The sequence below is a fragment of the Rissa tridactyla genome, chromosome 9 (assembly GCF_028500815.1).
Source record: "Rissa tridactyla isolate bRisTri1 chromosome 9, bRisTri1.patW.cur.20221130, whole genome shotgun sequence".
In the NCBI taxonomy this organism is placed as follows: Eukaryota; Metazoa; Chordata; class Aves; order Charadriiformes; family Laridae; genus Rissa; species Rissa tridactyla.
In genome coordinates this window covers 45705179-45730412 of record NC_071474.1, presented here as the reverse complement: position 1 = coordinate 45730412, position 25234 = coordinate 45705179, and the positions used below count along the sequence as shown (strand labels likewise).

General features: G+C 55.3%; 2 protein-coding genes across 4 annotated transcripts; both read right to left on the bottom strand.

Moving 5' to 3' along the window:
* Positions 1-5532: 5532 nt before the first annotated feature.
* On the bottom strand, positions 5533-17370 carry LOC128915135 (protein Wnt-11b-like). Of its 3 annotated transcripts, none has more exons than XM_054215042.1 (5): positions 16655-17370; positions 9284-9519; positions 8418-8695; positions 7494-7786; positions 5533-6716 (listed from the first exon to the last, which is right to left on the bottom strand). In XM_054215042.1, the coding sequence occupies exons 1-5, from the start codon at positions 16858-16860 to the stop codon at positions 6542-6544; spliced, it is 1188 nt and encodes a 395-aa protein (XP_054071017.1). In that variant the 5' UTR covers positions 16861-17370; the 3' UTR covers positions 5533-6541. The 3 variants fall into 3 exon arrangements, with proteins under 3 accessions (XP_054071017.1, XP_054071019.1, XP_054071018.1); XM_054215044.1 differs by lacking the exon at positions 16655-17370 and adding an exon at positions 12680-14760; XM_054215043.1 differs by lacking the exon at positions 16655-17370 and adding an exon at positions 9668-9765.
* A 4342-nt stretch (positions 17371-21712) lies between these two features.
* On the bottom strand, positions 21713-25088 carry LOC128915291 (transforming growth factor beta activator LRRC32-like). Its single transcript, XM_054215451.1, has 2 exons — positions 24864-25088; positions 21713-23958 (listed from the first exon to the last, which is right to left on the bottom strand). Exons 1-2 carry the CDS (start codon positions 24981-24983, stop codon positions 21970-21972), a joined length of 2109 nt encoding a protein of 702 aa, XP_054071426.1. The 5' UTR covers positions 24984-25088; the 3' UTR covers positions 21713-21969.
* Positions 25089-25234: the final 146 nt, after the last annotated feature.

Genomic DNA, 25234 nt, shown 5'->3' with positions numbered 1-25234 from the left:
GCAGAATAGGGCCTGGAATCCACCACCGTTTGCTCTTCGCTAGCGGAAGATGCTTTGGCATCCCCAACAATTGCAACCAGTTCATTTTCATCAGAGCAACACCACCCTCAATTACAGCATCTTTTTTTCTCTTCATATGTGTTAGTTAAAAGCTACAGTAAACCTATAGCGTGATCACCCCCTGTAACCACGAAGATTCAACATTTCATCAGCACTTTTAATGATCAGAGCAAAAGAGACTGCTAGAGTGAACTCCTCTGCTGCATTATCCTTTGTGTTACACAGAGAGTCTCCAGGCAGTTCACAATCACCTTTCTACAGGATATCTCTGTTTAATCTTTAACAAACACTTCCTTAGGGCATTCTCTGTGGAGGCCTTCACCTCTCAGAGCAAGCCAGGCAGGTTCATAGGCTTGCTGTCCAAGTAATTGCGAAAAGGCTGATAGTGGAGCATGGGATCTCAACCCACCTCCCCTCCGCTTAAAACTTGTGGGTGGGAGAGGCAATTTTGACCCAGATTGTCCGGGGCAGCACGGGACAGGCCTTGAGCAGCACATTATCCCGGCTCACCAGGCAAGCTAGACAGAGAGAGTAGGAAATCCGTGTGAAGCCCGGTTTCCTTTGAGATAGAGAAGGCTTTGCCTCTAAAAGCCGAGGGGGATAGCTGGTTGGAAGCTCTTGAATCTCCTTTGTAGAAGTTAATCAGCCCCCTGTTTTTATCTGATGTCCCAACTGGTCAAGAATAGGTTTCAGTTACATTGTGAGAGCATGAAATCAGTAAGGATTAGTGACCAGAATCACCCACAGTCTGCTTTTCAGCTCCAGTGTAGCAAACTGCATGTGTTCTCCTGCTGCCTGAGGTCCACCTGGAGGGATGGGACGTGGATTCTCAAGCTGGCCCTTCTAATTACATAGCTAATGTTCTCAACACAAGGAGAAAATACATGCTTCTTCAGGAAGGCATAATTAGCCGGCAAGCCCCTATTCACAGCACAATAAGTCTCAATCTGGAAACTACAGGAACAGTGGCTGTGATTAGTCCCGCTGCATGTGAAAAGGGGGAGTTCCCGGAGCTTTGGCAAGCTGTGGATCTGTCTGTCCCCCTCCCCACTTCTGCCAGGTGTCTCGGTGCGGTAGGTTTTCGGCATGAAGTCAATGTCTAGGGATCAGCCTCAGCTTCTCTTACATTTCCACTTCCAGACATGAAACGTGCCCACGTGCTTTCCATTATACAGGTAGTAAAACCGACCGCCACAGTGGATTGCATTTAATGCACATGTGTAGAACATCTGGCAGCGCATATCCAGTGCCTGTCCAGTGCTTCCCAGGAGCATCGGCACATTACAAGTACATCCAGTCTTCCTGGAAGGTGTTAGAGCTTCTGCATGTCATCCTATGGCACACGACTGATGCTTCAGCTAGACTGAAGCGTGCCTGGAAATTCCTTACTCCACCACACAGCACATGCACAGTGGTCACGGCTGACACATATGCAAACTGAGAAAGTCCTCAAAATCTGTACGGCCCCGGTTCCGGCACGGTGGGAGGATGCTCATGGAAAAGCCCTGCTGGATGGCAGCCCTAAGGTGGCTCACAAGCCCACATCGGCTTCTGCTCTGGAGAGGAGACTGTTCTGTAGCTCCCTCCCTGCTTTAGCTCACTTTCTGATGGACCTTGGAGGCAGTGTCCCCAGGGATGCCGAAAGGGAAGATGCTACTATTTAGTGACTCAACAAGGTGGCGACGGCCCCTTCTCTGCACCGGCAGAAAGGCAAATAGAAAAGTCCACCGTGAGCAGCCTCCGGGATGCTGCCCACACTGAACGTGGATGAATTGAAGCATGCGAGACGGAGAAATACAGGCTGGTGACGGGAGACCGGGGTGCTCAGAAATGCAGCCACCCCGCTCCTCCTGGCCCCTGCGGACATGACAGGGATACCACAAACTTGCAATATCTGGGACTTTTCTACTCTGATTCAGCAGCTTGCTGAAATACGGGGTTCAGAGCTGGAAGGGATGCCAGATGGAGGTCTGCTTCCCCTCTGGACCTCACACAGCCATCGCCGCAGCTGCCCTTCAAGCTACGCCCAAGGGCCCTCAGCCTGCAACCTAGTTCCCCTCTGGTCTTATGGCTGTTACTCACCTATGTTGATTTGTCCCTATCCCTCAGCTGAAGATCCCCGTAAGGACAATCCCTGTTATTATTTGTCATCCTTTGGACATTATGGTGTTGCTGAGCACCCCAGAAATAAAGGAGAACAGAGATGCAAGGGTTTTTCCTTAAATACAAGCATTTACTCATGTTTGGGTCTTGCGGTGTGACGGCACCAACCATCCCAAAGGTCAAAGCACCATCCCCCAAATATATCCAGCAGTACAGATGTTGATCAACAGCTGAGCCCCCAGAGAGCAGCCCCGTCCTGTCCCTCCTCCTTGTTCTGGCTCAGCTTTCCCTGTGAAAAGCACAGGCAAAAAGCAGGTGGAGGTCCTGACCCACCATCCTCTCAGAGCTGCAATCCAGTGCCGTAGGGAAAAAATATCCCAACATGTTCTTGAACACAGAGTCATTCTTCCTCCAAAATGCTTACCTGATTTCCAACAGTTTGTTGCCCTCGCTCAGATTATCCTCCTGGAATAAGTTATGCAGCATCCCTCAATGAATAAAGAAATAAAAGGAAAAAAAATAATCAAAAATCAGTCAAAAGAATCCATGAAAATCACTCTCCTTTCTCCAGACTTCATTGTCTGCACAAGTTTAACCAGCAGGAAACGATCATACTCATACCAGCATTACTCCTTTCAAGCCCAAATTAAAAATCAAGCAGTAACTGAGAGGAGGCTTTTCAGAGCAAACCCTTTGCCTGGTTCTCACCACATTTCATGTAGAAGGATGGATTTCTTCTATGCACAAGCCGTTTTCAGAGCCGACTCTCCCATGTCAGTTCACAGCACCAGAAAGTGAAAGACTTCTGCCATGGCCATGGAGAATTCAGCTCCGGGGAGTCTCATTTCCAGAGAGACAGATAAACAAAAAGCCACAAGACATCGGGAAAAATGGCTAATGACAGGGAAGTCAAAGAGGTAGATCTGTCACATTAGCAGTGAGCCCTGCGAGGGTTTGTGAAGCAGAGGGTAATGACAGCAGCCTACCACAGTCTGGAGAGGACCGATTGTGAAAGCGGGGCAAAACGCACGCGTGAGGAAGTGTCTGAAGGGCTGCAAAGCCGCAATTGTTACAGAGATGCTCTCGATTTCAGGGACACTGCTACTGTCCTTGCCCAGGTTTATTCAGGTCCTGGAGGGCTTTCTGCCGGAGCTGGAGATGTTTGGGGTGGAAGCAAAGGTGTAGAGGATTAGAGAAAAGCCTTCTTGTACCGATTTCTCTGGCAGAAGGTTGCATTGACTGGTGCTGGAACTCACCAGAGGGTGACGTCAGGGTCCAAGTTTTCCCATCTTTTTACCTCAGAGGGTGCTCGTTGCTAGCCTGGGCTGTGTGAAGGGTCTCCATATTCCCCTGGTACCTTCCTGCTGGCTTTTCTGTCCAAGCAGGGTTAGAGAGAAAAAATGCATCCAGTCAGATGGATCCCCTCAACCCCTGGGGCCAAGCGCAGAGTCTTTTCCCCTCTGGATCCATCATCTGATGCCGACCGTCTTGCTCTGGTTCTTGGTCCCTAGGAGGCTTTTCCAGCCCAGCAGATGTCACAAGCCTGGTAAACCCAGGTGTGGGCCCAGATTACAACGGCTCCTGCTCAAAGCATTGTCACTTAACTGTCACCTCCCTGCCATAGTCCTTCCTGCCAGCCTGACCCTTTGCACCCTTCGACTAATTACAGTGCTTTCCGATTTCCTGCAGGACACAAACAGAGCCCAAGGTCCTCGCTGCTGATTGACCCCTCCAGTCCTTTCCCAGCTCTTCCCTGTTGGGCTTGCAGTCAAGATGCAAGGAGCGAGAGGAGGAGGAGAGGACTCTGCATATTCAGCACTTGACCCTGCCTTTTCCCAGGCAGAAATTCAAATGGGACCTCTCTAGGAGGGGATCACGACATCTCCCCGGGGCACTCCTAGCTATTGTGGCTCCTCTCCTCTACCCCAGGCTATGTGTGTTTGTAGTTACCAAATGCAAATCACATTTCCCACCCTCCTGGCTGAATCTCTCAACTCCGCAAGATCCTTCCCCTGTTTTTTTTCTCACCAGCTCGTTTTGCAACGGCTCTGCCGAGTTCACAGCCCCTCCCGGTTTCACCTCCCTCTGATCTGGCGATGCAACAGGGAGGTGGCTATAGGGAAGGTATTTAAGCAATCCTCCTAATTAAGTACCTGCATCACCTCTCCCTTAGCCCGGCTCTGGACACAGAAACTGCAGCTATTTTGCAGCCTGGCAGCTGAAGACTCCCTTTTCTGAGGAATGCCGGTGACTAACCCTTAATTGCATTTTAAAAGAAAAACTGAAGATAGCTTTTTGGCCTTCTGCAGCTGTGACGGAAGCCTCGCAGCTGTGGCTTTACTGTCACTCTGGGAAGGCTAGATGTCAGCAGCCAGATCAAGTCAATGGCACATTAACAACTGATAATGATAGTTAACTCACTTGGTTAACTATGTGAGCGTATGCTTCACCCCTGAGCATTTCAACTTCCAGCTCCCAGGCTTGTCTGAAGCCACCTTTGACTCCCGGCTCTTATTCAGTGTTAATACAGAAACCTGGAGCACATTAAGTGGAAGGGACGGTTTACAATAAAAGCTCATGAATTGATTCCGTGACCCAGCAGAGGCTATTAAAAATGATTGAATGAATATGGAAATGAGTAATCGTACAGCTGGACTCGGGGCTGAATGCGGCCAACTCCATTCAATGCAAACCACAAACAAAGCAAGGCGCACGCAAAGCCGCCAGAGTCTCTAGGTCATGCTGTAAGCTGCAGGAATTTGCCCTAGGATTTCCATCACATCTACCTGCCCTCCTTGTGCTGTGGGTTCTCCTCAGGACCTGTGTACTTAGACCCATCCTTTCTCTCCAAAGGCTGCATGACCAGGAACCTCTTATCCTATGCAAGCGCTTGGCCAGCTTCCGTGCTAGGGAAAATGGAGGCCATCAGAGCCCCCATCCCTGGCTCTTTACTTCTTGCTGTTCGCACATGCATGCTTGGCTAGTCCAGGCAACGTTCACGAGGATCAGAAAATAATCCCGGACTGCCTCGGTTTCCAGCCACCAGCGCTGAATCCCAGGAAGCTGGATTCCTTGCTGGCTGGTCAGAGTCCCAAGGAAGCAGGCAACGGAAACCTTCCAATACATTTTCCATATGTGCACGGTAGCTGAGGCTGACAGATATCTGTAATTAAAGGCAAACCTGGGCCAATAGGCAGCAGAAAGAGTTAAAACTGAACCGGTCTCCTGCTGCGTGTAAGGGTACAGACGCGGGGCTTTATGGTCTCCTTACAGCCTTGCTTTCTCATGTGGACAGCTGAGAAGGAGATGGAGGAAGGAGGTTGTCCTAGGAAACATGTCACAGAGAGGTACGGTATAATACATTTATTTAAAAAACGCACACCAGAATCCCACTTACATTAAGCATAGAGACTAAAGGTTCATTCTTATTTCTCAAGGGCCCTAAAGTCATGTCATCTCTCCAGGCCAGAGTGCCAGCACACCTGGTATTAAGGGAGTGGAAGGAATGGGCTGAAGACCTTAGTGATCTAGAAGAAGGGGCAGGAAGGACAAGCTACGGGTATGCCACACGTTGAGTGGGCTTCCACCTCCAACACAAGCCCAGAGGGCAGAAGCTACAGTGCTGCCGTGGCTGCCCTGTTAATACAAGGCTTCTAGGTGAGGTTTTGCCACGCTGCCCTGTTTCGGCAGCCTCTGGGACCACTCCTGTCCCCATGTCTGTGTGCCACAATCAGTGAGAGCAGCGGCAATCTCCATGCAGCTCGTGGGGAGGATTAATCAGTTCTGCCTGTGTCCAAGCCTGGTCGTCATTTCAGATGCTGAAAAAGGCACTGGACCAGTGGACGAACCCCTGAGGAGAAACATTCAGTGGTGTTGGGTGAACCCCCAGCAGAAACGTGTCCCCAGAGGAGGTGCCCATGACCCCCTTGCCCTGCAGCCTTCTCCCAATGGGCAACTCTCTCCCTCCTCCCCATCCATCACTCCTGGCTTTCAGGCCACTGTGAGAAACCTCCTGCGAAGAGACAATGGCAGCCCAGGGTCCCCATTCACCCCGGGAGAAAAGGGCCTGTGTATGCAGAGTGATAAATGGTTTGTCCCCAGCTGGAGATAGAGGGCTGGACACTCCTGATCAGCTGCAGGAGAGCAGCCCTTTGTCTTGCTCTGGAGAGATGGAGCAGAGGTTGGCCTCTGGTCTTAGGCTTCCCGGCATCTCTCAGTTTGAGGTCTTCCATGGTAATGCGAGAGTCCCGGCTTCCCGCATAGCCCCCTTCTTGCCGTAGCTGAGAGCATCCCTTGTGGTTGGCATTCGGTCTCCAGCTATGCCCTGGAGGGTGGTACCAGCACAGGAGTCCTCCTGCCTGCCGTGACGCCTCTGGCGTTATTTACAGACGTATCTCTCCACCTTCCGCTGACACTTCTTGCACACCACATAGCAGCACCAGTGATACTTGCAGTGACACCGCTCCACCACCTCCTCCGTGTAGGCATTGTAGCCGCGGCCACAGCACATTAGGTTGCAACTGTCGCTGCCCACGGAGGTCTTGTTGCACTGCCTGCAGAGGAGGAGGCACAAGTGGGAGCTGAGGGAGCCTACCTGACCGCCCCACGGTGGTGGTGTCAACCACAGCTATCTGCCCTGGCCTCCTCCCAGAGCTTACGTGCCCATAAGCAGAGGCCAGCAAGGTGCAGGCGTCTGCTTGCAAACTGGAGTTGATGTCACCTCGTGTTACTGTGACAGTGGCTGAGGTTGGGCACACTAATCATGCTGCTGGCAGGAACTTCCCATGGAGAAGGGCGGGAGGATGGCTAGGACCAGGAACTTCTACTGCTAAATCAAACAGGGGTTGCAAGTCACAGCCCTGAAGCAGCCCTGGCTCAGCCTTCAAAAGAGGCTTCCCCATCCCTCTAAAAACTCCCTTCCACCCCGCAATCGCTCCAGAAAGGAGGCATCTGGGAAGCACCGCAGACTCCAAGGGCTGCGGAACTGTTCTGTTACTGGCAGGCAGCACGCACAGGCTTGCAGGGAGGGGTGGCATTTCCCTTTCTGAGTCCTCACTGGATGGATCCTGTCCTGGAGAGTGGAGCTGACGGACTCTCAGTGAGGGCTGCCCCTGGCCTTTACACCTGCATAGCTCTGTAAGAACGACATCTGCCTTCCTGCCCTTGGGACTTTAAGATGCAAAGATTGCGCAGCAGTCCCTGTGGGATCCCCATCTAACGGGGGACTGCCCGTCCGCACCAGCTTCCCAGAGCACGCTTTCAAACCCAATGGTACAGACTCTCATGAAATGGGGGACTGAGCTGGAAATGTATTTGTGGCAGTTTCTTACCTATCCTGTGTCCCCAGAGACCCCAGGTGGAGATTTGGTGTGCAGTAGTCAGGAGAGTTGATGAGATAAACCAGATCCGTCTCTTTCACTGGCCTGACATCCATTTCTTTAGGTATCAGCTGCTTCCTGGGCCCTACAAGCCGGTGGGTCACCTTGATGGCTGCCAGGTACTTGGACTTGAGGTCAGAGGCAATTTCATCCAGGTTTGGCAGTCCCTTCCAACAGGTCTTCACTGAACAGGAGCCTGAAACACCATGGCATTTACACTTGGTATCCAGGGAGTCACTCAACACCTGCAGAGGATGGGAAACCGGATGAATTTGCTTCTGCTTTCTCCTGGTACCCACCCTACTGATTGATCTGCAAGAGCATCCATGGGAAGTCTTAAGAGATGAAAGAGCTCAGCTGCTTACTGCCACCTTTAAATGAATATAATAGGGCAATCAAGGCCTCAGCCCTGCTTCGTTCCCCTTGTGATAAGAGACTAACCCTTGGGGAACTCCCTGCTGGAGCTTGCAGTGGGGCTGGTGGCTTCCCTGGCCAATACAGAACGGCCACGTCCTCACCTGGGGAACATGAGTGTCTGAAAGCACAAAACCCGGCAGTTCTGGGCAGCCCAGCTGGAGCGGGGCAGGACGGGCCTCTGCTCCCATGAGAAGGGCGGAAAGAAATACTGGAAGTACTGGTGTGAAGTGACAAATATCTCGCCCTAGTTGTGGAAAGGGTGCAGGGATGTTTGGGGAGGGGGGGAATAGCAGTGGGGGGTGTCTCTGCAAACACGGTAACTCCATTTTAACCATTTAGTTGCCTCCTAACTTTAAGAACAGCATCCCAACAGCCTGCCCCGAGTCTAATGCCTTACATTAGGCACCTCTGCCCCCCAGGCTGCTGTAAGGAGAAATCCGTGGTGGGCACCATACCCACCTGCCGGCCCACCGCATTGTTATGCAGATTCATGGCCTTGAGCGCTTGTGTCCCCAGCTTGCTGGATTTTAAGGGACTGTCAGCAAAAGCGGCGCCGAGCTGGAGGCCATAGCGCAGGTTGTCCCCGCAGCCACCCCATCTGAAGTCCGGCCCGGGAACCTCCGAGGGGACGGAGCCACAGGAGCAGAGAGGGAGCTCTCCCGAGGTGCAGGCTTGGGCGATGGAGTGCGTGACGGCGGCGGCAGCCAGCGCATAGACGAAGGCAGATTCCCGAGTTCCTGGGAAGAAGAGGGGGAGATGTCCTTCCTCCCTGCCCAGCCAAACACTCCCCTCACACATCTCACAATACAAATAAGGGCCCTTTTTTTGCTTGCAACAGGATAAACCCAAGGCCCAGCATTTTTCTTGTGCTGTATTTTTAACCTGTGCCACCCGTTACATTATGCTGTCACTAGGCAGCCTGTGTCCCCCCCTCTTCCCCCTTTTTTTTGGAGCCTCTAGCAGCTGGTTTTGTTTGAAATGGAAGTTACCTGGAGATCTAAGTTGCATAGGATTAACACCAGTGTAACGGCAGCAAGTTTCTCCAAAATTGACACCCACCAACTGAACAGCAGTATATTAAATATAGAATCATAGAATGGTTTGGGTTGAAGGGACCTTAAAGATCATCTAGTTCCAACCCGCTCTGCTGTGGGCAGGGACACCTCCCACTAGACCAGGCTGCTCAAAGCCTCATCCAGCCTGGTCTTGAACACTTCATATATACTATATATCCGTATATTAAAGCTCTGCCTAAAGCGTTGCCCTCCTGGAAAGCTATGTGGGGCAGAAAGAGGATGAAACGCAGTGGATGAAGCATCCTTTACCTTTCAGCAGGTCAGGGCCGAAGCTGGGGGCACGTTGGATGGAGGAGCAGTTCCACCTCATGTCTGTGAAGGTCTTCTGGCAGACGCTCTTGGTCTGGCGAGCGGCCCGGACGATGCTGTGCATGACCTCCAGGTTCCTGCGGCACATCTGGATCTGGTCCGGCACCAGCCCGGCGAGCAGCCGGCAGTGGTGGCTCTCATTCCAGGCCACCCCGCTGCCGATCTCCGTCAGCCCGCTGCAGGGAGAGGATGGGCGTCAGCCATGGAGCGGGGAGGGGGGACACACCACAGGCACCCCTCCGGGGACCCAGCCGGAGAGGGGGAGCCCCAAAAGGGACCGTGGCAAGGGAAGGAGGGAACATGTCCCCCGGGATGGCTACTCACAGCCACTGGATGGCCGCGGAGAGCCCCAGCTGGCAGAGCAGCGCGGCGGCGGCGGCGGTGGGGCGGCCCATGGCCGGGGATGGGGCCGGGGCCGCTCGGCGCCGCCGCCCCCTTTTATCGCCGCGGGCGGCGCGGTCCTTCCCCCCCCACCCCGGGGAGGGGCACAGGGGCGGTTTCGGTGCCATTCACAGCGGGTTAGGGCCGAGGCGGGGGGATGGAGAGCGGGGTACAGCTGTTGTTAGCTGCGACCATCCCCGAAACAGCACCTGGGACCATCCCCAAACCAGCACCATTTAGAGGTGACCTGCTGGAGCGGCTCTGCGCGATGGGGGAGCTGGGGGGCGTCGGGTCTGGCACGTCACCCCACAAAGTGCTCAGCTGCCACATATCCCTTCGTGTCCCCGCAAGGCGTATTGTCGCTGCGCACAACGGGCCCCGACACCGGAGCTGGGGCGTTCTCCACCTTTGGCACCTTCCAGAGAGCCACTGGATCACAAAAGAGACACCTGGCTCTGTCAGCAGGTGAGAACTCATCCACATAACTGGCTGGCAGGAATCAGAAAGAGAGGACGTTAGTAAAGGACGGAAGGGGTTGATCGTAATTTCTGACTTTTTTCTTCTTTTCTTTGCAAGAAACTTTAAAAAAATACATTTTGACCCAGAAAGAGTGAAAGTCTCAGCCGTCTGCCTCCTCCTCTGTCTCCGGAGCCCCACGAGGACAGCCAGGACTCTGCAATAACCGAGGCTCCAGATGTGTATGTGTCACTCCAGGGTGCGGACACTGGTCTCACCAGCCTGGAGAGGACCCAAAGGCTGCACTGGGACTGATGTTGGTTGAGTGTGGGGAAATCCTGCCCCTAGACACCGACTTCACAGCTTCAGCCCCAGCCCCTTTTCTTACAGACAAACCCCGTTACTGACCCATCATCTCAGGGCATCAGCAGCTTCTAGTGGGCTTCATAACTGCAGAGAAAGACGGTGAGCAGAAGGGGACTTGTGGAAGGGCTCTTGGCACGCAGCCCGCAAGCACATTTCAAAGCAATCGGGTTAAAACAACCTCTCCCCGCTGCAGGAAGGCGCAGGGCTGCAGCGCAAGGGCTCCCTCCGCCGCGCTCCGCTCTACAGCCCTGCCCACGCAAACTTGAGAAACAGCCCTAAAACTGACTGCGCCCATTCGAAAACATGTGGCCAGAGCAGGATCTGACTCAGCATGGGGCTGTCTTTAGCTTGTCAGCGCTGAAACTCCCAGGCCGTAGTTGGCATTGGGCTTTCTGTTGCCTTCAGCACCCCAAAGTGCAGGAGGGAAGGCTAAAGGACTTTGCCTTGACTCTGTTGCTGGGCTTTCTGGATCAGGACTGATGTGTACTGCTAATTGCAGGCTCCTGAAAACAGCATAACCAGGTTTCACAGCAACGTGCCTCTCCAGGCCAAGAAAATGAGCTTAAAAGTCCACTGTCTGTCTCACAGACAGCCTGGAAGGGAGGGAGTTTGCCTGGTGCTGTGGGCAAACTGGTGTGTCCGTGAGCTGGGCACCGGGCATGGGTATCAATGAGCTGCAGAAGCGCCGGTTTCATTGCAGGAACCGGATTACAGCTGGCAGAAACGATGCAGACGGGGAAACGGTGCCTGCTTGGAGAGGAGCTGGTTTGGTGTGACATTTCCACGGCTTGCGCGCGCTTGTCACAAGGCGTATTTCTCTGAATCTTTCCCTTCTGTAAGCGGAAAACCAAAAGCGCAACCTTGCCGCTGTGAAGGCCCGCAGGAACCAGGTAGGCTGATGTTTTCCCACAGTGGGAGGTGACATTTGAGAGACAAGTCCAGCTGACACCCGCTTCTTTTGGAAAGAGTCACAGGTTGAAGACCTCTGCTTTGGGCTTTCGCTTTCTCCCTCACTGTGCAACTTCCCTTCCCACTGGAAGGTGGTTTCCCTTTACAGGACGTAACTGGGTGGCTAGTTGGCATCCCCCCCGTGACCTCCCTTTGACTTGCTATCATGTGCACTAAAACTAGGACACGCAGCTTGAATTGATGACCTTCCCGAACTACTCCCTTGGGATGAAAAGGCCAAGGTACATTGTGCCGGAGCAATGGCCCATGAGGAAGGGACCTGCTAGGAAAGCACTGAGGTCACTCCCAAATCCCAAGCGGAGTTACAAGGGGCTTAATTAAAGGACAGAGAAAAGAGACGCTGTATTCAGTGTCGCTGGAATTGGCTGGCTCTGATCCCATTAACCTTCCTCTCCCTGACGCCTGTGAACTGACACCAAAGGCCTCCAAAGTTACAGCAAGCTCTTGGCAGCTGAGGAATGATTTTTCAGCAGGATTAGCAAAGATACAGGATAAAAGCAAATTTGCTGAGCTGCTCGTTGGGGCGCGCAGCTCCGATGTCTCTGCAGAGGGCATGCGAAGGCCAGCAGGCGCCATCCATGGATTTCTGCTTCGGGGCGGTCTGAGCAGGAAGCCTGCCCTGCTCTGGACATCCCGCTGGCTGCATTGCCACTGGGGGAACATTGGCACTGTTGGGCTGGGACTCTCTGGTTTAGGGCAAGAGGAGCCTTTTCTCAGGGCAACCAGTACTTAGAACATTGTCCCTGAGTATTTCAGGGTGGGAAATGCTTTCCCGGCTGCAGAAAGCAGAGTCCCTATTGGAGAGGACAAAGGATAACCCAAATCTATATTCCCTAAACACCAAACCCCGTGTTTTGGTTTCTGCCTCTAAAATGAGGACTAAGCTGATGAAAATAACAACAATCTGCCTATTTTTATGGGATAAGATGAAAGACGACGGTAGCAGTGAGCGCACCCTCTCCTGTAGCACATCTTGCTCCCAATCCCTGCAGACCAAGCATCAGGTACAACAGAGTCCTCCAGCAGCTGTGGGACGTCAGGGCAGGTCCTGCCCCTCTGCTGCCCTCTCCAGCCCCAATTATTGCCCCACCGAGGAAGACGTAAGGGCAATCAGACACTAGCTAGCGGGGCCTGTGACCCCCAGCTGTGGGATGGGTGACTCACAGCCTGCAGGGAGGTGGAGCAGAGGCATCTGGGCAGACTTCATCCATCCGCAGGGGCGATGCGATCTGCTCGGCAATGCACCCACCTCCACGAGAAGGATGTTCTGCGGGAGCTGACTCGTCTGGGAAAGCCTGCCAGGAGGAGATGAAGGAGCACTGGGACATGCCGTGCTGTTTCCACCTGGGCAGTCCCTAGAGCATCTTTTACTTTCTGGGCTTCCTTATGGTCCCAGACACAATTCAAGCAACCTGACCACAATGCAATTCACTTTTTCCTCAGTTTTCTGCAAGCCCTCAGATTTTCAACCCAACTCAGCTGCTCCCTCCTCAGCCCAAAGTCTCCTCCAGCATCCCCGCTATTTAAGGAAGCTGCTGTTTTCCTCCAGTGGTACCTGGGTCCTGGTGTCCCGTGTAAGATCAAACTCTCTCTGGGCCATTCGCTCCAATCCCAGGTGACGTGGCAGAGACGAACCTGATCTCTGAACCTGGTCCGCTTCTAGCGAGGGCTCTGCAATGACAGCTAGTCCCTGCTAAGTCCCTGGCGTGATGGATTTTCCTTATTCACATCACAGGACCTTGAGGGCTGAGGTAGAAAAGCCCCATGAAGCAGCGCCCGCTGTTGGGGCCAGGTGCTGGTGTTGTGGGGGTCAGAGTGACAGCACCCTGGGGTGCCTGGGGCCCAGCCGTGTGACCAACAGCTTCATGCTGTGAGACTCCCTGGGGCAAAGCTGGGGTCCTTTGCCATGAAGTTATTTGTCACGCCTGGTGAGACCGAAGTCAGACGGGTCTCACCACAGTGACATGGTTCAGCTTTCACCTTTCTTGACTCAGCTCAGTCCTGCTGGTACTCACTGCGTTCTGGAAGTCCCTGATATTTCTTTGACATCCCACCTTCCCAAGCATGGTTTTTGCATGGCTTTTACTTAGACCTGCAATAAGATATGGAGTCCACACTTCTCCCTCGTGCTAGCCCAAGTGCGCCTTTCACTCTAACCCCAAGGATGTTGATGTTATGAAATCATAGTCTCTGTAAGTTCCCTTTTCAGCCTTGGGGAATGGGGAAATGCCTTGGGCGCCGAGGGGGACATTGCGGAGAAATCCGAACAGCTTCTGGAGGGATTAGGAATTTTCTAACCAGGAAAAGCAGCTGCTTTTATCAGTGTTGGGAGGTGCCTGGGTGCTTTTCTGGGCATCATGTGCTCAGCGGGCAGAGGGAGGGCAGTGGTTCACCAAGCACGTGCAAGGCAGGAGTTGCCAAGCGAAGGCAATCCCGTGTGCAGGGCACGTCTGACCAGACACCTCCTTCTTCACACTCCGGCCAGAGGGACGCAGGGGCTCCAGTGGCTTTCAGTCCCTCCCAGTTACAGTCACTGCCCTGGACTCCTTTGCAGCAGGTGTCCCACATCCAGCCTGCCTGCAAGAGCTGCTGAACTTGTTGTTGCTCCGAAGTGTCCCAGTACCACATCTCTGCTGGGGGATGAGGAGGTTTCAGTGGGAACACAGGCTCTGCCGGAGATGCTAATCCCTCTGGCGTGATTCCTAACGTTTATCAGCTGCCTGGAACAGCCCCACGCTGCCCGAGAAGAAGCGACCATCAGCACAACCGGACCCTGCTTCAGGGTTTCAGACAGGAGGTTGGGGAAGGTCAGCAGTCCCCTAATCTCCCCTGAGCGAGACACAAAGGTGGGCAAAGTGCAAGCCCACCTCTGCACAGGTGGGGAGGGAGGAAGGTCTGGCGTGGCTATCTAGGCAAAGCTGCTTTCCAGCTGGGTGGCCCCAGCACATACTAATGCCTGGGGATGTTCCCCCCAGGGCAGGACTTTGCATTCCCCACTGTTAAACACATAGAACAGAATCATAGAATGTGTTGGGTTGAAGGGACATCTAAAGGCCATCTAGGCCAACCCCCCTGCAGGGAGCAGGGACATCTTCAACTAGAGCAGGTTGCTCAGAGCCTCATCCAGCCTGGCCTTGAATGTCTCCAGGGATGGGGCCTCCACCCCCTCTCTGGGCAACCTGGGCCAGTGTCTCACCACCCTCAGTGTAAAGAACTTCTTCCTCATGTCTGATCTAAACCTGCCCTGCTCTGGTTTAAAGCCATTGCCCCTTGTCCTGTGGCTACATGCCCTTGCAAACAGCCCCTCCCCAGCTTTCTTGTAGCCCCCTTTAGGGACTGGCAGGGGCTCTAAGGTCTCCCCAGAGCCTTCTCCAGGCTGAAGCCCCCCAGCTCTCTCAGCCTGTCCTCACAGCAGAGGGGCTCCAGCCCTTGGATCATCTTGGTGGCCCTCTTCTGGCACCCCTCCAACAGGTCCATGTCCTTCTTGTGCTGACATCCCCCTCCTTGCTCTGTCGGTGCTGGGGCATTCACACCACCAGCACCTGCTATGGCTGGTGCAGGCTGAGTTTCAGGAGATGGACATCAGGGACACCTGACCACCTGTGTGGGACATGGAGCACCATCCTGCCATTGCCTGAGCTGTTCCATCCAACGGCTGAGTGGGGTTAGAGCTTCCAAACCAAAATGGATCCACCCCCGACACAAGGCTGACCCCTTCTCTGCTCTGTGTGGTGTCAGGCCCAGAAAGGAGAGGGGATATTGCCACCTTCTGGCCAGTGGTTTTGCTTTTAAGGGCCACCATCTCCCCTTCCGGTCCCTGGAGAACCTGCTTTCACCGTGCCCCTGCCTGCCGTGGGGGTGCTGGCAACTCCCACATTGCAGCAAGGCACTTTTTCCCCCCTATTAACCATATTGCTTTCAGGCAAACTCCTCAAGGTGTGGAGTCTTAGTCTGGGAGCTGGAGGATCTCAGGTGGGTTGCCCACAGCCAGTACATACTTGGGGTGGGATGGCAGCTGGGAAGGCGAGAGCACCTGGGATCCCCGGGGTTTTAGGAAAAGCCATGAGCAACAGTCAGGAAAAGATGCTGGAGAGCAGGAATGCAGGGAGGACACATGGGAGGGCTGTCTGGCAGGTGGAGGCATCTCCGAGCTTCGCAGGTGCTGGGAGCCGTGACCAGTGCTGGGGCAGAGGGGCTTAGTACCACCCCATCCCCTTCTTTTGGGATGCGCGGTCTCCACGAGAGCTGGACAAGGGCACGAGAAGCCAGTGCCAGCATAGGAACAGTGTCCAGCTGCTTCTGACGTCAATCTCCTGCTTGAGCCAGCTCTCTCCTACGAAAGGTGATTTTTACCAATCCCTCTTCACAGAAAAGTTTTGCAATGACTGAGTATGGGGGGGGGGGGGGTGGAAAGCAGCTTCCTTTTAAAGCAAAAGCAGTCCTTCATTTGATGGCAATTCCTCTTAGCTCAATCCTTGAAACAACCATAGTGTAAGTGCTAAAAATATCCCTTCCCCTTCCATGTCAGGCTCTCTTTTGGGGAAGGAGGAAGGGGATTCCCAGCCCAGGAGAAAGGCTTCCCTTCCCCAGCCGGAGAGCCACCGTGGGGAGAAAGTGCAGCCGCGCGGCTGGGGCTTCGTCTGCAGGCACTGAGCAGAGGGAAAGGCCAGAGGAGCGGGGAGGAACATTGGAAAGTGTCACCCCTGCAACTGCCTGCCTGATGTTGGCTGCCCTGGGGACTCAGGCAGGAGGGGAAAGCTCAAGGAGGAGCTCACAGGAGGTGAGGAGAAGACCTGCTGCTGGGTCAGGGCTTACCCACACACAGAGCTTGCTCCTGGGATTAAGCTAATTCCTGGAGGAACATCAAATAGTTATCCTGGATGGCCAAAGGTTTGTGTGTCCCACTATCAGGACTCGGTCAGGGGCCAAAGCAAACTCCCGTGAATGGGTTGTGACCTGCGTAAGCACATGGGGACCCCTCCCCACGTTCCATCCCAGCTTGCAATGACTTGTGGCTTCCAGGCTCAGGAGAGGCAGCTTCATACGAGGACCTTCCAGGGCTTCCCCTGCCGTCAGCATGCCCCGTGTCCCCTCAAGCCCCTGGCAACCTCGGTGCTCCCCCACCCCACGCTCACCTACCGACCGACCGCGTGAGGAGCCACATCCTTTTGCCTGGGAGGCCGTGACAGCGCCGGGTTGTGGTGACGCAGGCGGTGGTGGCACGCTGTCATGTGGCACTGACGTCTTGGCGAGGAGGCAGGTCGTATGCTCCAGCCAGCTCCCGCCACATCCCAGAGGTTGTGGACGGGATCCCTGCTGCAGGCGGATGCCTGGGAGCATCCCATCCCTTCCGGAGTCTGGGGATGCTGGTGACGGCCACCCTGGGTGCCAGGTAACTGTCCTGCAGCGGAGGGCTGCTTTCCTTGAGCGAAACGTTCCTCCTTCCTCTTTCTGATGTAGTGGTGGAGTCAGTGACCTCACCACAGGACGGATACAGAGAAGCAGGCTGGGGGGGACGGGGACTTGTTCCTGCCAGGACTTGTTCCTGCCGGCCGATCTCCTCCAGAGCCGCTTATGTGCTGCCTTCCAGCTTCACTGGCCCCGTGGCTTCCCCTCCTCGCCACGGGGCTGCTCCCACGTGTCTGCCCAGACAAGTCCCAAAGCTGGGACCAGGGATGGTGGGTCTGCACCTGCTTGTGGGCTCAAGGAGACAGAGCACCTGGTGACACTCCGTGAGCTGCTGTGACCAGGGCTGCCTGCAGCCGTGGCGGTGTCCCAGTGCAGGCAGCACACACCGAGGCAGCCCAGAGCAGGCTCTGCAGCGCGTCCCGTCCCCAGGGCACAGCTGGGCTGGGGGATCCAGCTGCAGAACATGTGTCACCATCTGCACCCCGCCCCGCACGGGCCAGCGCGGGCAAGCGATGCTGCAGAAGGCAGTACGGGCCGTTGCAAGGCAGGGGAGATGCTGGGAGCTGCGTTCCCCATCCGCTCCCTGCCACTCTCTGGCTGGAGGTCTGCGTGCTGGAGGGCCGGCAGCAGGTCCCAGCCTGGCCGGAGCCCCTCAGGGAGGAAGAAATTGCCATGAAGAACACACCCGACCTCACTAACTGGGCCAGAAGTAGCTGCCGGCGGGGTTTTTTGTTGAGTCACGCGGAAGATGCTGTGGCAGTGAGTGATAATAGAAAGCAGCGGTGGCACAGCTCTACCAACGGGAGGGACAGGCGGCCTGATGTCCGGAGGTGACACATGGGGATGAGCCACTGCCAACAGCCTCCTGCCCCATCCTAAAGCTGCAGAGCAAATGCCACATGAGCTAGGAGAACGCAAAAGCCACCCGGCCATGGGGAGCCAGGCTATGGTAAAGGGACAGGGGTTTATGAGATCAACCTCGTTTAGGAACGCGTATTGCAGCAATAGCTGCAAAAAATAAAAGAAATGGTGTTTTCAGCAGTCGGCCTGCGCCTGTCTGCGCGCTGGACTCACCTGAGCTCTTCTGCGGGGTGAAACCCAGGGCAGGAGCTGCTGGGCAGGGGGAGGAAAACAGCATTTTCTGCCACGATGGCTTCACCCCTCGCAACAGCCTAAAGCAGGTTGTCTCGCGTCATCTGGTAATGGAGTTGGGGGGATTTAGAACCCCCGCTCCGTCTAGATGCAGGATGAGCTCTCCCCGCTCTGCCGGGCAGGGGCAGCTCAAGGAACGCTATCTGCCAGCCAGCCACCAGGAAATTCTTCAGCTCTGGAAGCTCTCATCTCTATGGAGAGAAAGGGAAAAAGGAAGAAAAAAAAAAAAAAAAAAGAAAAAACAAAAAAAAAGAAGTCCTCTAATTCAAGTTAGTTGCAGACAAGGTAATTTCCACATGAGTTAGCAGAACAGCTAGTTGGAAATTTTTGATAAAAATCTATTTTTCTTTGAAAATGCAGATCCAGTGAAATGCGAAGGCTTTCCACTGGAAAGAATGAGTTTTTGCTGGATTTCTCAACTAGTTCTCTAGAAAAATTTGTAAACGGTCACAATATTTCAACCACCGCCACTCTTTTTCAGACCAAAATTTATACTCCTAGCGTCTTACAGCCTGACATGAAAACGCAACATTTTTTGGCATCGTCTCTTTATTTGTTTTGACTTCAGTATTCTACAGATCTTCTAACGCTCAGTTTGGACCAAGAAAAAGCTTGAGATGCCAAGACATCCTTGGGATAAGGAGAACTTTGTTCCTAAACCGTGGGAAGCTCAGGCTGTGGAGCGATGCGGAACATGGGACGTACCCCTCCCATGAACACCAGTCAGTACCGCAGCGGGGTTTGTCTTTACCTCGTGCTGGTTTCTGCTGGTGCGCTGGGGCAGGGTCCGGCCAGCCCGGTCACCTCGTTGTCCCCTGTGCCAGGACGAGCCCCGTGCGCTCACCCCTTGCCCTGCTCCCGGCCAAACTGAACGTATGTCGCTTTTCCCGTCACTGGGAGAAGGGGCCATCGCCCTGGGCGCTGACGTGGATTTAGTTCTTCTTGTGGTACCCTGTGAGACCACAACCTGGAATCCTGTTTCGCTTTGAATTGGGAAAGCGCGCAGACATAACGTAAATATCACGTTGATAATACGATAGCCTGACAATAAAATAAAATTAACATCGATAAAATAATAACCTGACATGCCAATTCCTTGGCTGTTTCTGTACATTCGCAACTCTTCTTCAGCCTTGGGCGTTCTCCAGGCTTTCTCGTCTTTATTAATCTTACCTCCCCCTCCCCGGGGCTCTGGCAGCCTCCCCATCCCTTAGCAAGGCCAGTATCTCTCTTCCCCCCGTCTTCCCACAAGCTGTCTGTGTCTTTGGGAGCCTTCCCTGCCAGAACCAGGATCCCTTCTCCTATTTTTAGTATGTGCTGCAGCAGATGCTCTAATCCCCGGAGAAAACTTGGGGCACAGCACCCCGCTGTCCCCAAGTGCCACCGTCCCTGCACGGGTCAACCACCAGCTGCTGCTGCTGGTCCGCGGGGACATGACACAGCCTGCGTCAACAGTGCTGGATAAACACGGCTCGGGAGCGCTTGGGGAACCCAGGGCAGCGCCTGGCCCCGACTGAGCGCCCGGCGGTACGCGGTGTCCCCGCCAGTCACCCAGCTCCCACAGCTCCAGCCCTCCGCAAGCCTTAACGCGAGGAGGACACCGGTGGGAGGAGGTGAAGCAGCAGCACAAAGGGCAGGACATCGTATGGCGACACGCACGGAAAGTACAGCCTGGGAGGGGGTTTAAATGAGGAACAGAGGCCACAGAAAATGTACCAGAAACACCCACCGAAGGCAACAGCAGCATCTTGGGCTCCGGCCAAGCAGCCCCGAAGAGTGTCCCTGTAATGTCACCAAGCGCCCAGGCTGGGGAAGGAGGCTGGGACAGCTTTAGGGACGGGCCGAAGCCAGGCTGAGCTCACCCACCTGCTGTCACCGCGCTCCGTGGGCACGCAGGAAAGCGCGTCCCAGCCCCAGGGACCTTGGGTGCCACCGAGGACAGGGGACCTTGCTGAGAAGCGACCAAGGGGGGCACATCCCCTCCTGGCATACTGTGACATTATCTGGGATCCAGGGATGGAGCCGGGGAGCGCCGGGCTGGGCTTGTAGTGGTGGTGGGAGGGCGGCTGGCAAGCACCAGGACTTCGACGAAGGAGAAGGACACGGGAGCAGGACTGAAAAGGGGAAGGGTGCGTGTGGAAGCACGAGATCCAGCAAACAGCCGCTCTCAAGCAGGAGACTGGGTTTCCATCAGCGGCGCGGGCTGCCTGCCCGTCCCAAAGGTCCCTGCAGGGTGGTGACACGCAGCACCAGGCTCCCCCGCGATGCCCCGGGCGCCAGCACGGCCGGTCACTCGCCATGGAGAGGCACAGAGCGTCAGATCAAAGGGAAACTGAGGTGGGGATGGAAACACAGGGCCATCAAAGGCGCTGGAGGTCCCTTGGGAGCTGGATGGCCATCAAAGGCCAGGAAGCTGCCGAGCCAGCAGCAATGCGGGCAGCATGGGGAAGGCATGTGTTTTACAGCAAAAATGTGCTTTGCTTCACAATAAAACCACGATAAGCTTGAACGGAAAAAAAACCACCACCAAACCAACACCAAAGTTAAGTAATTGGGATTTTAAGTGACTTCCAAGCCCTTCTGCTCTCACAGCCTCTGGCCCAACAGGTGCGTGGACAAGTAGACGACCCAGGCCAGCTGGGGACTTTCAAGGTGGAACTAGAGAGATGTGAAATGTAAAAAGTTTCATCGCAGCGTTGTTTGTATCCTTCCCCAGAGCTGGCTCCAGCCTTTCAGGTGCTTGTTGGGCACCTGGCTGCTCTCCCGGGGGGGGCAGCACCACTCTGCCCTGGGAAGCTGGACGTGTCGCAGCCGGGACACACGGCCGGCTCTTGCGTGCAGACCCGGAGCATCCCACTGCCACAACAGCCATCCCACATTGCCGCGGCAGCTCACCATCCCGCTTAACATCCTGCCTGCTTCCTAGCTGGGAGCCCACCCGTATTAAACACCGGCTGCGCGTGGACTAGATGCTCCGAGGGTGCTGGATGCACCACGGCTCTGCCAGCACTTACCCCTGTGATGGAGACCGAGCGGCCTCTGCCGCCGCCGACTCGGGAGTCCAGGCACTGAGGGTGGGAACGTTCCTGCACCCATCTCAGAGAGTCCGTGACCCAGCATCAGCCAGGGACAGCACAAGACTGGTTTTCTCTCATTCTCGCCATCTCAAGGGGTGAGGACAGGGCAGATTTCCCTCCTGCACCTGTAGGGGTCATTTTAAGCCCTGCCGACTTCACAGCATCATTCAGATGACAGTTTGGCAGGAAAAGGCAGAAGAAAGGCACGTAGGATCCCGCAGAAACCCCCTCCCACCCCGCCACTCGGTGCTGTGACCCACCACTGCCAGAGTCACCAACAGGCACCATTCCCTGCCACTGCCCACTCCTCCTGGGCTGGGGAATGCCTTTGGGAACAGGAGCAGGTACTTAACTGAGCTATTAAACCTACTTAAAAGGCAGATAATGAGTGCTGGGGAAGCTGTGAAACGCTCAGGTGGCACCAATGGAGACAATTCCCTTTCCACGAGCAGAGTGTGGTGGGTTTGGGGGGAGCAGACCAATCCAACCAGCCTAGGCCTTGGTTTCTTGTCCTGGGTGACAAGGACATATGATGGCAGGGCAGAAAACTCACCCACAATTGCTTATAGAGAATTTAATTTCTTGCAGGGAACAGAGGAGATGGGGACACCTTCCTTCTCGAGAAGGAGAGGTGGCCCAGAGACCACGTCTGCCCAGCCCAGAGCTCAGCACCAACCACGCTCCCTTTATTGGGTTTGCAAAACACACAGGATACTGGTGAGGGGAAAAGGCTTAAAATACAATAATATTATTAATATTATTAATATTAATTAGAGTTCTGACCGATTGCTACATTTCCTGCTCCCCATGGCTAGGCTACACTTTGGTGACACTCTCTGCTGGCCTCTCCTCGGCTGGCTCCTCTCTTTTGGGATGGTGGGGGAAGACTCCCACCCTGTTGCTGTGGAGTCCCGCGCACCCCGGCGACTTCTGCCCTTTCTTCAGAAGGCAGCAAGCCATGGAGCTGAGAAAGAAAAGGCTCATCATGACCATGAGCAGGGCCAGAGAGCTGGTGCCCTTGGGACGGGGACAAAGCCACCGAGGACTGCTGGTTATCTTGGCGGAGAAGTTCCTGCTCTTGTCCCGGTAGGCGCAGAGGGCTTCGTCCAGGTCCTGCACGCCCACGCCGGCCGCCTGCAGCGTGTCCAGCCAGGCCAGCGAGCAACAGCTGAAGGGGTTTCCAGCGATGGACACGGCCTTCAGGCTGCGGGACCAGCTCGCGAGCGCCGGCTTTTCCAACGTCAGCAGGTTGTTGTTGCGGACATCCAGGCTTTCCAGTGGGGAGCAGAAAAGACCTGTGGGCAAAAGGCTCAAATTATTGCCCGAGAGGTCCAAGACTTTCAGCGTGTCCAGGCAGGGGAGCTCTGCCTTGCTGTTGTCCATCTGGTTGCCCCTCAGAGAGAGTTTCTGCAGGGAGAACTCCAGCCCCCCCAGGGCTTCCTTGGGCATGAACAAGTCCTTGTTCCCCGACAGGTCTAGGGAGAGCAGCGAGGTCTGGTTGAAGGCGTAGGGGTGCAGCCTGGTAATGTTGTTCTTGCAAAGACTCAGGTGCTTCAAGCGAGGCACACTGTAGAAGGGGGTGCAGGTGCCTCCCGGGGCTGGCACGCGAGACCCCCCTCCCGAATTCCCTCCCTGATCGCTCCCCTGGCTCCCGCAAGGCTGGAGCCTGTTGGAGCCCAGATCGACCCTTTCCAGCTGAGGCAGAGAATCGAAAAACCAGCGTGGCAGCACGCGGATGGCATTGCCGTGGAGGTCCAACGAGTGCACGGGGAGGACGATGTGCTCCGGCGGCGGGGACGAGTGGTCGCCGGGCTCTGTGCTGCTGGCGAGCGACTCCCCAGCTACGTCCTGGAGACAGTTCTTGGCCAGGCTGAGGCTGTGCAGAGAGCCCAGGCTGTGGAAGAAGGTAAACGGGAACAGCTGCAGCCGGTTATTGCTGAGATCCAAGTCAGCTACATGTGTCAGCCCAGCCACGGTACGCAAGGTCCTATTAAACCTCGCCATCTCCTTGTAGCGCAGTACAAACTCCCCCGGATGGCGTGAGCCTGGGAGCAGGGAAGCAATAAGGTTGCTGGAGAGGTTTAAGTGTGTGAGATAATGGGCTTTGGGGAGCTCTGGAAAATAGAGGAGTCTGTTATGGCTCAAGTCGAGCACTTGAAGCAGGTAGGGCTCTGCTCCCCCCTCCGAGACGAAGAGCTCCAGGGCGTTGTGGCTGAGATTTAAAACTCGCAGCTGCGTGAGGCTGAAGCCAGAGATACAGTGGAGGGAATTCAAAGCCAAGTTCACCACCTCCAGCTCTTCCAGAGCCTCAAAAGCTCCCTCCTCAATTTCCATGATGTAGTTGTTGCTGAGGTCGAGCTCGCGCAGCCGTGGCGTGCTCTGGAAGATCCCCGCCGGCAGCCTGGTCATCTTATTCCCGGAGAGATCGAGCATCCTCAGCCTGGTGAGGTTGCTGACGTACCAGCCTGCCATGTGGCTCTCCAGGTTATTTGCCGACAGGTCCAGGACCTCTATATTCCTGAGCAGACGAAAGGCTTGCCCGTTAGTGAGGTAATTGCGGTCCAGGTGGTTTGATCCCAGGAGGAGAGAGCGCAGCCAGGGCAGCTGAGCCAGGGTTGTGGCTGACACAGTTTCCAGCTGGTTGAAGCACATGTCCAGGTACTCAAGCTGCCCAAACCCTGGCATGTAGCTGCCTGACAGGTTTTGGATGAAGTTGTTGGAGAGCTCAAGGTACTTAATTCCTTGGCCAAGCTCCTTTGGAAACTTGCGCAGGCCAACTCCTTTGCAAGACACCTTGGTGGAGCTCTACAGAGAGAGAAGAGAAGCCATCAGCATGAGAGCGGCTACAAACCACAGCTCCAGCCAAGCCATTTGCTGTCCAAGATGGGCACGAGCAAGACGGAAATGAGCACCGCTCCTGCCTCCCAAGCCCGGGATGGGAAGGGGCCAGACCACCTAAAGCCACTGCTCAGAGACAAGAAGCTCGTCCCCAGGGTTAAGGTGGGCTTTCCAAGACCCTACTGAGCTGTTTCTGATGGGGCAAGGAGAAGGCTCAGCCTCTGGCTCCGCAGGCTGTCCTCCCGTGCATCCCAGCAAGCAAGATGGGCAAAAAAATAGTGTAAGCACTGAAGATGCAGCAGGGTGGCGGGGCAAACCCAGCCTCTGGAGGGCACTGGGACCGCCCAAGGACTGCTCCAGAGCATCCCTGTCCTGTCTGGGCAGAGGAAGAGCACTGTCCTGGTGGGCTCCACCTTCCTTCTCCCTCCAAACTGGTTTCCTCCGCCAGTTTGGAGTCAGGAGCCTGGATGTGGAGCAGCTGGTCTCTGTCTCCCCAACCCACGAATATGGGGGGAGAGACCCCAGCCGCTCCATGTCCTGGCTCCCAACTGCCCCATGGGACCCTGCGCTCTATCCTGCCTCTGCACGAGCATCTTCAGCTGACTCCTCCCTGGCAGGGACTACTGGAGGGTGCCACCAGCGCGGCAGGGACATGGTAGCAGCGGGGTACTGGGGGCTGGCTACTGGGAGACCAGCTTGGAGACAGGAGAGCAGAGAGGAGACTGAAGCTGGGAAGGTTAAAGAGATTGAGGCTGAAGGGAGGCGAGAGCCGCGGGGAGGAGATGCACAGAGGGATGCTCACGGCCCCGCTCGGACCCAGCGATGCTGCTGGAGCCGTCCCAGTCTAGGGGCTCCTCGGAAAGCCACCTTACCTGCTGGCACGACGTGGATCTGGGCCTCACCTCCCCGTTAGACTGAGCTCTGAGAACAGAGGGGAGCAGCCAGAGCAGCAAGCATCCTCTTTCAGCCAGCCGGTGTTCAAACAAGAGCATGTTGGGCTGTGGGCGCTGCCAGCCCCGTCCCGCTCCTCCGGCGCTCTCTAGCAAGCTTGGCAGGAGCCAGGCTCTGTATAAATAGGCTTCAGGATGGGACGGGGGAAGGAGATAATGCATGTGGGTGTTCGTAGCTACGGAAGTGGGAAAAGAAAGACATAAGATTGCAGAGGGGGAAAAACAGTGCAGAAAGCCACAAGGAAGGGAAAGAGAAACGGCGGGACGGGGAGGAGGCAGGGCTGCACCGGCGC